General features: G+C 38.0%; 1 protein-coding gene across 1 annotated transcript in view; it reads right to left on the reverse strand.

Annotated features, from left to right (window-relative positions):
- WDR27 (WD repeat domain 27) overlaps positions 1–15,911 on the reverse strand; it is a 61,150-nt gene that overhangs the window by 26,474 nt on the left and 18,765 nt on the right. Inside the window, exons 19-23 of the mRNA XM_033144218.1 lie at positions 15,448–15,581; positions 13,286–13,383; positions 12,534–12,655; positions 6,562–6,659; positions 3,992–4,094 (exon numbers count right to left, since the gene is read on the reverse strand). Of these exons, the coding sequence (XP_033000109.1) occupies positions 3,992–4,094; positions 6,562–6,659; positions 12,534–12,655; positions 13,286–13,383; positions 15,448–15,581 (555 nt within the window). The remainder of the gene's footprint in view (positions 1–3,991; positions 4,095–6,561; positions 6,660–12,533; positions 12,656–13,285; positions 13,384–15,447; positions 15,582–15,911) is intronic.

Here is a 15,911-nt window from a genome sequence, read left to right on the forward strand (position 1 = left end):
CAGTTCAGCTAGAAGTAAAAATAGTTTACTTCTACTATTCACATCCATATGGCCTCCCTGAGTATGTAACCTCACACCTACTTCTGTTTCCTTTTATTGGAAATGTACAGATTGTTCTCAGCACATTTTCAAAATCAGTTAGGTTCAAAGGAGAATTTCCTAGTGTCATTATGTTAGGGCTACAAAAGAGAAGCACCAAGATATAAATTCTTTCTAGAGAGATATATATATATATTTCTAAGTAGATAATGAAATATACCATCTCTGTGAGCTGAGCAGGGACACTATAATACCATATAAATTGAAGATGTGTCCAGTTACCATCCATTTTCTAGTTTAATTTTCTATAACATTGTAACAAGAGGCTGAAGATGGGGTAAACACACAGAACAACACTGTGTATCGCTGAATACAGGCTTGCAGCTCCTCTTTGCATGTGCAGTCAGAAACCTTAGAGCAGTGATGGCCAAACTTGGCCCTCCAGCTGTTTTGGGACTACAACTCCCATCACCCCTAGATAACAGGACCAGTGGTCAGGGATGATGGGAACTGTAGTCCCAAAACAGCTGGAGGGCCAAGTTTGGCCATCTCTGCCTTAGAGGATGATCGATGGGCATTTTAACTATGAATTTTTGAAAAACTTACACACACTCAGGAAATGTTACTGAAACACTGCTTCAATGTTACTGAAGCACTTTCTTAAATGTTTCACTTGTGCAATACAAAAACATGTCGCCTTAGAAGAAACTAAATGGCAACTTCAACCCAGTCAGCTGATTCTCAGACAACAAACATGGAGTTTTGTTTAATAATTCTATTGGCCTACCAACAGAATGCAACACCCCAATGCTTACCATCATGGTTAAGGGATCAGAAGCAGGTTATGGAATCACATGCCACCTATCTCCATGGAATCAATTCTCATCCCTGGCCTTAACAATGGTTAAGGATTATGCCATCTCTAATCCTAACTGCATTACAGTGGCAGTTCTTCAAACACTGGTTCCTGCCAAACTAATGTAAATCGTGTATATGTGTGATTTCAATTGGAAAACAGAAGGTTGTCAAAGCAGCAGGGGAAACAGGCTGTATACTATAGCCGGTGTAGGTTTCAGTCCTTAAGCTGGAGTAGGGCAAGACTGCACAACAGGGGCCGCTGCAGACTCAGGTCCAAAACATGATAGCACCGAGCAGTATAAAGCAGAGGTCAAGCACAAGATCTAGAGGTTGGCAGCTAGAAGACAGTCAGAAGATTCCAGGAGCAAGAGCTGAAGGAATGTTATATAACCAACACCAGATGCACATACTTGAGTCTGTTCTAAAATCCCTTACTCCTGTGGAATGCCATTACTCTCAAGAAATCCTTTACTCAAGAGTCAAGCAGTGACACTAGATTCTCAGGTGTGCACTCTGTTGACCAACAGCTGCCTGGGCTTGGACCTCCTAGCACCATTTCTATTGAGGATTGGAGGGGGATGACTCAACCTTCCCTTGACTTGACTGTGGACTAATCTGCCAGAGGTCCTTCCAGGGCATCTCCTAGAAGCCAACCTTGGGGGGGGGGGGGAGAGAGTCATTCCCAAAGGCTTGCTCATCCAAATCTTGGGTCACTGGAAGGGCAGGGTCCTCACGAAATTCAGGGGTCACCATGACACTGCTAAAGGAAAAGCAGCAAGCAAAGAAAAGGTTCAGCACTCCTTCTTGGCCTGCCATTTTCCCACTTGAAATAATCCCTAAGCCCCCTTTTTACAGGTGTTTGGTGACAACCAGTATTTGAAGCCACAGTTATCACATATTATTCTGGCCTAAACCTCAAATGAGACAATCAAGAAACAATGCATACTTTCCAGAAGTATACTTTCATATCCCAGTTTTCAGTGTTCATGATAAACATTTGTACTTCATGCTGGACATATTTATTCTTTTTGGCTTCTTCTAAGCATTACTTTTCTTCTCTGTAATGTTAGTAATTCTCATTCCTCTGGCCAAAAAAATAGGATATTAACAGTCTGCATGAGGTGAGAATATTCTAGATAATTTAACATCACTATGCATGTCATGGATGACCTCTCAGGTCCCAGGGCAAGGTGAAGGTCATCCAGAATGCTCCTATCCATTATTTAAGTGTGTGTAAATTTTGGAACCAGACACAAGCACACCATCAACTTAACTCCCAGAGTATGGTCCGAAGGCACATGAGACAACAGTAAATCACTTCAGGAAGCAATTTATAAATGAAATGAATAATAGTAACAACCATGGTGAAGTTAAATAGGTCTGAGTTTGGTCAGTGCTCAGATGGGAGACCACCTGGGAATCCTATGTATACTAACACCTTAGAGAAAGGTGGCATATAATTAACTAGACCAACTAGCAACTAAGGTGGCAATTCTAACTACACTTATCTTGGGAGTCAGCCCCATTGAATTCAGTAGGGCTTACTTCTGTGTAGGCATGGTTAGGATTCTGCTGTAATTTTATTTTCCAATCCTCCTCCCCATGAAACACTTATTTTCCTGAATTCTTCTATGGTACTTTTATAATTCACAACATTCATAGAGCTAAGGCTACAACACTAGAATTAAAATAATAGCTTGGATTCAACAAACTACAAATAGAACAGCACTTTTAGACCCCTCTTCTTGGCTGCAGCCCCTGTAGCCTCCCAGTGAATTGGTGGTAGAGTGGTGAGGCTTCCTCAGGAATGGTTTGGAGAATGGAGAACTCTTAGTTTATAGCTCCCCAACCTATTTTTACAAGGAGAAAACAGGAGGCAAAGCACCTGAAACTCTTGTTTACAGTAACATGTCCCTGAATCAAGAGGGAATATGGTTTCCATTTTGTTTTTAAGCAGTGCAGCAAACACATATTCTTCCCCATCCAACACTTGTGGAAGGCAGTTTATGATTAATAGCCCTACTTTTATTGCTTCTTTTGGCTTCTTATTCATTACACATTTCTTTAAAAGAAGAGGTGAAGCACTAAACTCTCTAAATGGAACTGCGTATGTCACAAAAACAATTGTTGAAAACGTAGAGGAAGCTTATATAACAGGATTTCTGGATTCCACTATTTAGAGTCAAGAATAATATCACTGTTGGCCAATAGAATTGATGGGGAGATGGGAGGGAGACCCTTCTGCACAGAATCACATAATAAAATCCATATTGGGTGAACAGGAAGCTATTCCCACTTAATCTGGGTCGGTAAACAGTAATTACAAGAGGCAAAGCTCAGGATGTAGGGCATGCTCCTGCCTAAAAGAGGTAGAAGTGAATTATCACCCATCACCACCTTGAGGAGCATCCTCAATTACATTATTGTTCCCCAAATATACTGAGGAAAACCACAGAACATTCCTCCTAATTACATACATACTAAAATACGTATCTTGCCAATTTGGCCTGGCTCAGTTTCCTCATAGGGGTATCCCAACCCCTTCCCATACTTCAGAGCACATGTAATTACTCTTCAAGAACATGCGTAGCCTAAGCCACAACATCTTATCTTTTAATGTGCTGTTTTTCATTTTATTTTTTACACTATAGTCTTGTATATATCTAGGGTAAAGCTTTCAAAACTTGCTTTAAACTTTCTTTCCCATTCCCTGCACAGAAAGCTGAAATGGCAGCCTATGTTTTCACGATATTTAAATTTCAATTTCCCTTAGTCCTGGTCTTCATCTTTCTACCTACTCCCCAGACTCACACCTGGATTTTCCAGACAAAGGTGTAATTTCATATAAACAGATGCATCCTCTCCATGAAACAATAAAGTAACATAGCTAACTTATGAAATATGCAACAAGTTCCAAAATCCAAATAAACACAAAGATGTGATGGAATTCTTGAATTTAATTCAGGGGGGAAAAGAATCAATTAAAAGGCCAACAATTCCAAATTCCTGTAAGTTCAAAAAGCTATAAGAGGTCACAAAACTTTCTGTATTTACAATAGCATATATACACTAGAAATAAACTACTAATACATACACATTTATCTTCAGATCCACAGGCAATGAATTGTCCACAAGGAGAAACAGCGATTCCACAAGGGTGACAGCGGCTACTATGACCTTTGTAATGACGTTCACACCTTCAGAAAGGGTTTAATTAAATAAATAAAGTACTACTTCTTTTTAAAAAAATAAACAAATTGCATTAGAAGAAGGTTCACAACCTCTGAATATTTCATTCAACAGTCCATGGCGTACAATAGAGATGGTCTAGTGAAGATTAGTATTTTCACACTGAGGGCCCACAGAATTTATAGAATTATAATTCAGGGTCTAAAGTCTCTACAAGCCCTCTAAGCATACAGTGGATATTAAGCCCACTAAGTCAATGACCGCTGGGGATATATCCCACCAACTAACACAATCTCACTATGACATCACATCAAATCAAATCAACTAATGCCACTGAAAGAGACAGTGTGGAAACAGAAATAAGGGAGGAGAAAACAAAAAACAGGAGCGGAAAGAAAGACGCTTATAAAAAAGACTTGACAACATTAATAACACATCATACAGCAAGGCCATTAGCTACAATACAGTTAAACTGCTTACCCAGATTTTACTTTTAACTATTTTACCATTCAACTGCTTTACTTATATTAATGTTTGAAAAGGAGGCAGCAGATAAGTGACCTGTGAAAAACTTTCCAATTTTTCATGAATTGTAGTTAGACCAGTTGATTGCAAAAACATAAGGATGTAACAGAGTCCAACCCCCAAAGTATCTCATTTTATTACTTTTTGACATTTGGTAGGGGTAATAAACCTTTATATTTTGGCACGTTCTTACAAACTCTCTTAAAAAAAATAAGATTAAATTATAAAACAATAACCAAAAAATCAACTGATATTAAGCTGGCCACCATAGTCTTCTAAAGCAGTTTTTCAAACACACTTCACTTCTACATCCTCTACAATTCAATAATTTACACTGTTCTCCCCATATAAGTTTTTCCTGTTCTTCTGCTCTAATTTGCATATGAAATACTTTTCAAGTCAGATAATATGAAATAGGTTTTCAAGATTAACAAGGTGTGTTTCATTACTTAATTCCAAAGTTCCATTGCTTTAGAATAGGATTCACCTCCACATGTGCTCTTAAATATATATAGATTTTAAAATGTGACTTAAACCATCACCCTGGTTAAGTGCACCTGTATTAAAATGTTCCTGCATTTGGGCAGAGCAATCCTAATCTGCCAAGAGGCAGATTTATTTACTTATTTAAGTTATTTATATATCGCCCACTGCATAAACCACGGGGCTATTTAGAACAGGAAAACTGATATTCTAAAATGTTGAAGAAATGTAACATATACACACCAACACCTCTTGTGTAAATTAAGCTGCATCTTAACTGCTCCTGGCTGGGGGAGGAGGAGTGTAAATCTTCATTTTCTGCCCTTCCATTGACTCTCACGGCTTAAATGTCAGTTATACTTGCATTTTTTTATGGTGTACACCGAACTCTGTAGGTGGGACCAATGAATGGAGTTAGGGTGCAGCGTAACTCTCCCTGGCTGTGACACTCTCATTTCCCACTCTTAACAAGCACTGTGTTTGCCCTTTACACTGGCATAACTTTTGCCTTCTTACCTTATGGCAAAAAGGTTTTCTCTCAGCCAGTGTAAGTAGATATACCAGGGTAAGTCACTTACACCAGCTGAAGGTCAATTCAACTAGGCGTGTGGGGATATGCCACAACCTAATCTCTCCCAGATGGTAAGGAGCCATTAGGATGCAGTTTAAATTTACAAAGAACATATACCCTGTTTCTCCTAAAATAAGACATAGCCATAAAATAAGCCATAGCAGGATTTCTATGCATTTGCGAAATATAAGCCGTTCCCCAAAAATAAGCCATACCCCGAAAATAAGCCATAGTGACGTGGTACCTCCCATTAAAACAGCCTGGAGAGGCGTGGCTATGCAGCGTACCGATGCGACACGGTTAAAATAAGACATCCCCTGAAAATAAGCCATACTGTGTTTTGTTGAGCGAAAAAAAATATAAGACGGTGTCTTATTTTAGGAGAAACACGGTACTAGCACATCTGCCTTCTGGCATAATTGACTGGCTGGGATTGCTCTGCCCAGCAGCCTTCCTCAATCTGGCATCCTCTAGATGTTTTGGACTCCATTAGCTCCAACCAGCATGGTCAATGGTCAGGACAGATGTAGTCCAAAACATCTGGAAGGCTTCAGGTTGGAAAAGGATGGTTTGGAGTAAAAATAAATCTGATTCTATATACTGTACTATAGAGAGTCTACTGGTGCTTTGGACTGTAACTGTTATTCTATACAAAACGTAAATTTGCAGAATCATCAGTACATTTCTAGGCATATGCATACACATAAATGTTGAAAAGAATTCACATAAACATGATGGAAAAAGAGACATATAAATTGAACATGAGGAGAAAAAAATGGGCTTCGCTGTTCACAAAAACAGAGATTATCCTAGATTCATAGTGCCTAGTGACAATCCAACCACTTTTGTCACAGTTAGCATTTGCGCACAGGCTCATACAAATAAACTGTTGTTACCTCAGTGTTCTCAAATCCCAGAGCTTGATGCCATCACCAATGGCTGTTGTTAAGAAAAGATTGTAAGCTTCATATTGCTGACTGCTAAAAGCTGATCCCTGCAAAACAATAGTTTAAAATTGCTGAGTCCTACGCAAGAGATAATATCCATTAAGGAAATTGCACTAAAAATTGTATATGCATCATAGCAAAGGCTGAACAACTTCACTTGTTTGCAACAGCTTTCACTTACTGCAGCAACAGCTTCTGAGAAGGCTAGTTGCTTGAATCACCAAATTAGAGGTATTATGCCACAAGCAAAATAAACCAATTCATTCACATTAACAGGAGCTAAAACACAGACAATGCTGAAGTAAAGTGTAGGTAGGGAAAACATTAGGAAGAAACTAAGAGGTTATTCCCAGTATACCAAATGTGGAAAGTATTGGCAATGAGAATTGAGATGTCTTCCAATAGTTGGCATTGACAAAGGGATATTTTCCTTCCTGGTAAAGGTCATATAAATATTAGAAGAAATAAGATCCGGTATTACCAATGTTGTGTTTTCTTACAAAGTACAGTAGTAACTGTGAGCCCTTGCCATTAATAGTTTATAGCCATTTCATACAAATATGCTATGAATTCCTATTGATCTCATTTACAGTGCAATTCTATTTGTGTCTACTCAGAATTAAGTCTCATTGTGTACAATGAGGTTAAGTCCTAGTCATCACTTAAACATTAAAGTATCAGAATTCCAGTGGCTTTTCCAGATGGAGTTCTGCTGTGGGATTGTTGTGAAAGAAAATGGTCCACAAATTCTCCCTCTCCAATACCAGAAAAATGAAATGACTACCTCCAAGTGACTGGTAAGGAAGAGCCAGCAATTATATTTATGATAGTTACTTTAATTTAAGAGACAGTGTGATTCCTTGGCTAATGTTGGGCTTTGAACTGGGAAACCTAGATTTATATTCCTGTTCAGCCTCAGAGACATTGAATAGTATTGTGGAAGCTGTTAGCTGTGATCCATATATAGGACCTACATAAGCAGCATTGGAGGATTATAGAATCATAGAATTGAGGAGTTGGAAAGGACACCCTACAACACAGGAATCTCAGCTAAAGCATCCATAACCGATGGCCATCCAAGTTCTGCTTTAAAACCTCCAAGGAAGGAGAGTCCACAACCAGAGCAAGAGAAAACATGCTCCATGTTACACGTGACAGCCCTTTAGACATTCTGTCTCCTGCAGCATTAGCAACCTCCTAGTTTGCTGTCATCTGCAAAGTGGATGAGCACTCCTCAATTCTTTCCTCCAAGTTGTTGGCCCAGGACAAATCCCTACAGTACCCCACTTGTCACTTTCTTCCAGGATGATGAGGAACCATTAGTGAGCACTCTTTGGGTTTGGTCAGTCAACCAGCTACAAATCCACGTAACAGTTACCTCGTCCAGCTCACATTTTACCAGCTTCTCCACAAGAAAATCATGGAGGACTTTGTCAAAAGCCAAACTGAAATCAAGGTATACTATGTCCACTACATTTCCCTGATCCACCAAGCTTGTAATTCTATTAAAAAAATAAATGAGAATTGTCTGGTATTACTTGTTTTTGAGAAACCCATCCTTTTCTACGTTCTCACAGACCGCCTGTTTAATTATCGGATCTAGGATGTTTCCTGGTATCAACATTAAGCTGACTAGTCAGTAGTTACCCGGGTCTACTCCCCACTTTTTTTTGAAGATGGGGACAACATTTACTCACCTCCAGTCTGCAAGGACATCACCTGTTCTCCAAGAAATCTCAAAATGGTACAGACTCTCTGGGATTACATCTGCAAGCTCCTTTAGTGCCCTTGGGTGTAGCTCATCAAGCCCTGGAAATTTTCATTCATTTAAAGTAGCTAGATGTCCCCTACTTATCCTACCAGAGGGATACTGAACCAAGGAAATTCTGTTGGTAGCCCTAGTCCAACACAGACTGAGGTATGCTTAAGCCCACCAATAACAACAAGCTTAAGAGTGCACTTTACAACTGTGCTGGATCATGGCCTTTGTGCCCAACAACAAAACAATTATGGATTTTATACGTAATGATACCATAAAAGGAAAATTGGGGCATCATGTTGCATTAAAAATGAATGATTTATTAACTACAGGCAGCTCTGATAATTTTACATAAAAGAGATTGTCTGACTTATACTAATATGATGTAAAAGTCAGCATCTCGTCTATCTCATCAACATGTAGTTGTTATAGGCTATGATCCAGAGAAATATCACTTTTGCTTTCGGTGGGATTTCATCTTTTTTATTCCTCTAACAGCAGCCTTGCAAAGCTTTTCCATCTGAAGGGACTTGCTGGAGTGTGGCCATAGAGTTTTACCACTAAGCATTTTACTTAAAAGTTTTAATGTATGTTACAAAACGGCAAAAGTTGATTTAGGATTGTAATCTTCAATTTTCCATAAAAACAAGCTCCAATTTCTCTCCCCATATGAATGTGTGTCCACAGCTTCAAAATGTGCTCTACTTAAATAACTTGAAGTCACTTTGCTGACAGAGGAAAAAGAAAAGCCAGAAGAAGTCAAAGCATCGATGTATTACAAATAATACTGCAGAAGTTTAGTAAAGTGTTATACCAGACCAGGCTCTCAGAAAACCACAAAACCTATGCTAAAGTCATTCTAAGGAACTGCTTTAAAACCACAAAAGAAAAGACATTCAGAACTGAGGACGGATGGCTGTCTGTAGCTTAACCAATGAGCTTAAGCACAGCAGGAAGACAAAACTGGGCACGAGGAACAACTACCGTACAATATCCCAATGTGTCTGTAATCCCCAAACTCCTTGTATATATTGCTAAGACAACTTGGCAAATTAGAAAATGCAGTGAATTCTGTGTCATCTGCCCAGGATTGAAGTGGAGAAACAACCCTTTGTTTAGAAAAAATTACCACTATTCCAAGGTTAAATCAGGGCCTATGGACATAACAAGTCAATATAAAAAGTCAGTTTATTTTTTATACAGAGACATCTTTGTATATAATTGTTTCTGAATAAGTGTTAATAGGGAGGTCTTCTTTTCATTTCTTTCATTAAACACTTATATCAGAATCTTGCACATAATCAGCTCACCCAGCTGCTATAGCTTTTGCAATACCATTCTACTTCCTATGAAGCTTTTCCCTACAGGGTTGTTTCTCTAGAACAACCTTCCCCAACCTAGTGCTTTCCAGGTGTTTTAAAATACAACTTACATTATCACTGCCCATGCTGTCTGGGGCTGATGGGAGTTGTAGTCCAAAACATCATGAGCAAATATATTAGGCAGCCACATATGACATTAATTTTACTCTCCAGTGATTGAACACCACAACTTATGTTCTACAGATCGCAGAACCTGGCAACCACCATTAATGAGATGCCAAGAGCATTTTACACAGGATTACCAATGGCCCCATGCAAATTCCGTTGAATATTGCAAACTCAACTACAAGCATAAAAGTTCAATCGATTCTATATCTAGTATTAAGTAGGACCTGAAGTGCTGAATCACAATGTAAACAATGTCTATTACTGTACTGGATTTATTCCATTATTTCCTAGTATTTTTTAGCTCTTATTATGATTAAATATCTATCCTACCCTTCCAAAGGAGCCCAGGACAACAAACACAAAAGCAAAAAACAACAATTAAAATCCAAAAACAATTCTAATGCAGACGCAGACTGGGAAAGATTGTAAAAAAAAATAACCATAAACCATAAAGGCAGACACATAAATATCAGTACACAAATATCAAATTGAACAAATATGCATCTTCCTTTCACACTTTCCTGCAGGAAATCTGGCATAGCCACAGTGAAGTGTGAAGTGACCCTCAGGGCAACTTCAAACATTTTCCCTACACCTCGGTGGTGTATAATATTTGGAAACCTTGCAAAAACAAGTTCTTCCTCTCCCTTCCATGTGTCATCTTGCTGAACAGCTTCTATGTTTGTAACATGAAAGGGGACATATATTAACAGAACTCCAAACATTAAAAAAGCTTGCAGTTCCTTAACTGTGGAGAAAGCATAACCATTGAAGCAACCAAACAAGGAAAAGTTAAGGAACAACCAGCTCAAATTGATGAGGATACCACAGGTAAACCAGGATGTGGTTCCACGATATCTCCTTGCCAAGCCAAACGTTACCCACCATGTCAAACTGTTCTGAACCTGCGTGCTCACATGGATACCACTAATGTGTCAGGAGCAGGAGGCATGGGTGGAAACAGCAGCAGAAAGCTGCTGTTTGGACTTAGTTTCCTCCACGTGACTGATTATGCAACTTTTTAATGGAGTTTGTTCTGTTAAAATTAGCAGACATCTAAGAGAATGATCTAGTTTCATGTCATTGAAATAAAAAATAAAGTCTACATTACAGAATAATTAATTCTCAAAACTGCATTTAAAACCTTGATTTATAGATTAACAAGAAATATCGGAAACCACAATAACTGTTTTGCACTACTGAAACTTAGAAGGTGGAATCTATTTAAATTAAATTTGGGAACATTTCCCCCTTCTGACTACCAAGCTTCAGCCAAGAGTGAATTTTTATATTCGTTTTATAAATACAAGAAGAAAATTGGGATTAAAATGGAACTGCTGACAGACCATTTTTTATAATAGCAATGTTGTTTTAGCTCTAATGCCTATCCAGCATTTTAAAAATCTTTTAACTAAGATTGTGATCTAAGCATCAAATATTTAGAAATATGCTTAACTGAAATTTACTTCCAAGTAAATATAAATATCAGGGTACAAATCAATGTTTGCAAGCTACTTGTAAGAAGCATACTGAAGTAAAGCATGCCAACTGAGCATGGTGTGGTATGAGTTACATCTCAAGGGACTGAAGATGGTGGCTGAAATCCAGTGAAGCATATGTGTGCCAGATGTGTGTAAACAGCAGAACACAACAGCCCCCACAGTGGCATATCTGAAAGGGATTTCCAAAGTGGTTTACCCAAACAATCCTAACTAGGGCTGTGCAGCAGTGAAGTAAAATAGAGTGGAGCAACAGATACATCACTGTATCCCAAGCCCCGCTACCTCACACCAACCATGGTTAATGGGGGGGCACTCTGCCTCACTATGCCCACCCAAGGCTGGCATAGCTGGTGAGCTTTGGATCCAGCACATCTAAAACTGCTGGTGCCTGCCTGAAACACCATGTTTTGAGGCCTCTCACTTCCTACCACTGGCTTTCAGCACTTGAACTGCACTTTTAATTTTTCAGCATGTTGTTGTTGTTGTTTAGTCATTTAGTCGTGTCTGACTCTTCGTGACCCCATGGACCAGAGCACGCCAAGCACTCCTGTCTTCCACTGCCTCCCGCAGTTTGGTCAGACTCATGTTGGTAGCTTCGAGAACACTGTCCAACCATCTCGTCCTCTGTCGCCCCTTTCTCCTTGTGCCAATTTTTCAGCAACGTGCACACACAATCATATGAGCATTCATAAATGGGATATATGGACCACAATCAATAGGCACTCAAAACTATCCTTATTTAATCCTTAATGTTCTGGAACATATGTGTAAAACATGTCATGATGCTGATTATGCCTCTGGCAAAGCAGATGCCAAATCATACAGCACAACACTGGCTATGCCGCTATATGCCTGGCTAATAGAATATGCAAATTAGCACCAGTTCTCCAACTCACAAAATATTCCCCGTGCTAAGTCATGGTGTTGCTTTTTTATCATAATCATGGTCATCACAGTAGAGAGTAATTCAGATGAACTACTGTAGCAACAGGCTAGAGAACGGTGTGGGTTGAGAAGTAGAGCTTGATGCTTCCCTGTCCAGTTTATCAGACATGTAAGATTCTAAATCTCTCCAAGAAAGGGAGTGTCATTATGAACAGGAGTCTTTCATGCTCGTCGCCATTTAGAATATAAGCTTTAATTAAAATTATTAAGAGGTCTGAAGCTTACCTTGTTTTGGCAAATCTGGTGAACTGATCTAGAATGAACATCCGCTATCACTGCTGCACTACAACCCACATTGAGGTCAAAGACTTCTAGTGCTCGATTGCTACCAGCTGTCAGTACAATATCTGTTATCTCTGTAAGTTAAAGTTCTGTTAATCTGTGTATATATATGTACATCTCGTTCATATGCAAGGAAAATTTACACTACATTTAAATAAATTAAGCAGTTTTGCCTGACTTCACTAGCCAATGTTGTTCAACACACTGGTAGAAATAGCACCAATGACCAAGCTGCATCATCATAATGCATGTTTCTAAATTTATACTAGTAATGATTTTACAGCATGATAATAGCAGCATAGTAAAGCTAATGGTTTTGCTTTTTATATTAAAAGATAAAACTATCATATCATTATATTAAAGAACTGAAGTTAGCTAAGGCTGCAAACCTACGCATGCTTACTTGTGCATAAGTTCCACTAAACTAAATGGGACTAATTTTATTTATTTATATTTAACAAAATTGATATACTGATAGTAATAAAACCTCAAAGCAGTTTACAGAAAAATATAAAACATTAAAATTTATCAATAAAAGATATATTTTTAAAAAAAACATTCAAAACTAATTAAAATGAACAATAAGCTACAGATTAAACCACATAGTAATCGTGTTAAGAGGCTAATGCCAATTGTTCTAAATGAAATGCTTCTCACTGAATGCTGAACATAGGTAATAATTGATAAGAGGATACAAGAATAGAATTCATTTACTGCTGAAAGGCTGGTAATTTCCACTGTAGATGCCATGGGGAATTTCTGTATTGATTTACAAATGCTCTTATTTCGGTATCTACAGAAATAACATCAAATAATAAAAAACAATGAAATAAACAATGAAAGATTTTAACAGTTCTTATACTTACAAACATAAAGTAAAAGATATCTGAGTAAAAATATTTTACATAAATATATTGTTATAATATTAAAATCTAGTGTATATCTCAAAGCACTGCATCAGTTAATTTTCTTTTGTATTTCTGTCTATTCCTATTATTGGGAAAAGGAAGAAGAAATGCTTGAACTCTTGGTCCAAATGCACCAATCTGGCATGTGTGACTATGGCATCACAGATCAAATGCCACAGTTCACTGTTTTTATGGAGGGAAGGAAGAAGTGAGTGGATAATTTAGACTGTGTTAACATGTTCTTCTAATTAAGAGATCTAACACATTCCTGAAGTTTCTGTCTATAGTTGCACTGAATCTTTTCCATGCAAACATTTTTCCAAATCTGACTCATCAAAGAACTGAGTGAAGAATTAGGTGAAATGGGAGTAATAGCATAATGGTACATAACAAGCAAAACTAGCGGGAAAGCGAAATAAAGAAAGCCACAAACAAAACATCAGGACAAATTAAACTTTTTCTTTTTGTTTCTTTACTTATATCAAACTTGGCTGTCAGGATAATTTGTGGGTGTTTAAATTCCTGCCCCCCCTCTCTCTCCTTCTGTGTCTGTGTGCTATTGTTTGTTTGGCATTCAGCACTGAATTAAATCCAGTAAAGGAACTAAGCACAGGCAATGAAATCAGTTGATCTGTTAAGTAAGTGAAAGAAAAAAAATGTGATCCTAGTAGTTATAAATAGCATAATCCCCCCCAAATAAACATCTTAAGACATCTGAAATCAATGAGATTTAAACTTGTGTAACTTTGGTTGATATATGTGTGTATTAACTTGTTTGTATATTTAAAATTCCTCACATCCAACTGCTAATGGATCTATACCCTGATGAAAAGTGCTTCATTACTGTCCACTGATTAAATAATTTTATCTGATTAAGCACCTGCCTGTAAACTGTTTGGAAGAAATCAATACATTAGGAAGGAACTGTGAGACAGCTTTTGTTTTTTACATTATAAGATACTGTTCACTGATGAAAGGCAAGGCCATCTTTAATACCTTCTTTTTCATTCCTTACATTAACACAGGAACACCAAATTAGCCTCAAAAACAGACTAATTAAAACTTGCTCTCATGATTACAATTGATCAAATCATCAACTAAACAGGGTGGGGAACCTCAGACCCAGCACTCAAATGCAGCCCTCCAGGTCTCTTTTTCTGGCCCTTGGGATTCTCTCCAGGCCACACCTCCTCCCAAGCCACTTCTTTCTGCAGACCACATCTTTCACCAGCGTAGCTTCACAGCCTCAACTGTTTCTGCATGCCTGGAATGTGTCGTTGCTCTTCTAGATGTGAAGAGGTATGTGAGGCTGTGTGTAGAAACTCGCCCACTGTGCAAAGGTAATGTTTATATTCATTGATGACCCACCCACTTTTGCCTCTGGCTTCACTCATCACTGGCATGTGGCCCCCAGATGGGAATGTGACCCTAGAGTTGAAAAAGGTTTCCCCATCCTAAACTATAACTTTTGTTGATCAAACTGATCAAGGCTGCAACCCTATACACCTAGAAGTATGCCCCATTGAACACAGTGGGGTTTACTTTTGAGTAAACATGCATAGGCTTGTACTGCAATTTGCAGCCCTAGAAATAACATAGAATAATACTTTAGCAAAATATGCCGAAAAGACAGTAATGATTCCAAAGTAGTGTTGGGCAGAATTAATTCTTAGGTACAATTAGATCAACTGCAATAGAATTGAATGTGACCAGAGGCAATTTTCATGCTAACAATATTCCTCTTTTTATTTTCTGATGCAAGATGTAACATTAATAGCAAAATCTGATGCATGTTTATTAAAAAGTCCCACTCTATTCCATAGCACATTCTGCAAAGAACTATCCATAGGGCTGCAGTTTTATTTTTTCCTTTTTCATTACTTTATTTAGGTGTCTTACAGGATCTAAAGAATACTTGATATTGCTAAGAATCGTAAGATTTTACCTACCGTTTCATCTCATCCTTGCTGGTATCAAGGTAGCATCTTAACATGTGAAACTCTGCTCCACAAGTCAACAATATAAATGTATCTATATAATAAAACTGTGCTGATCGAATGGATTTATGAAACATTTCCTTTCCCTAAAAGTAAAATATATATAATTAACTATGTATACTGTATAATTTTCAGTCAGAAAAATACAGATGGTTTCTTTATGGCACACTGTCAGATTACTTCCTTTGTTAATTTTCTGACTAACAGGTGATTTTTCTAAATTACAAATCTTGATTCATCTTACACTGTTGTCCATTTCTTTATATTAGTCAAGGCCCAAAGCCCTAAGAAAATACAATGTCACTCTGAAAATCCATTCATTTACAAAGAATCTAGTCTGACTTCAGTCCTCTTTCCCACAATAACATTACATCACAAAAATTACAATGTCCTGAATGCCAACCCAAAGGCAATCT

This window comes from Lacerta agilis, chromosome 3 (genome assembly GCF_009819535.1).
Source record: "Lacerta agilis isolate rLacAgi1 chromosome 3, rLacAgi1.pri, whole genome shotgun sequence".
Taxonomy (NCBI): Eukaryota; Metazoa; Chordata; class Lepidosauria; order Squamata; family Lacertidae; genus Lacerta; species Lacerta agilis.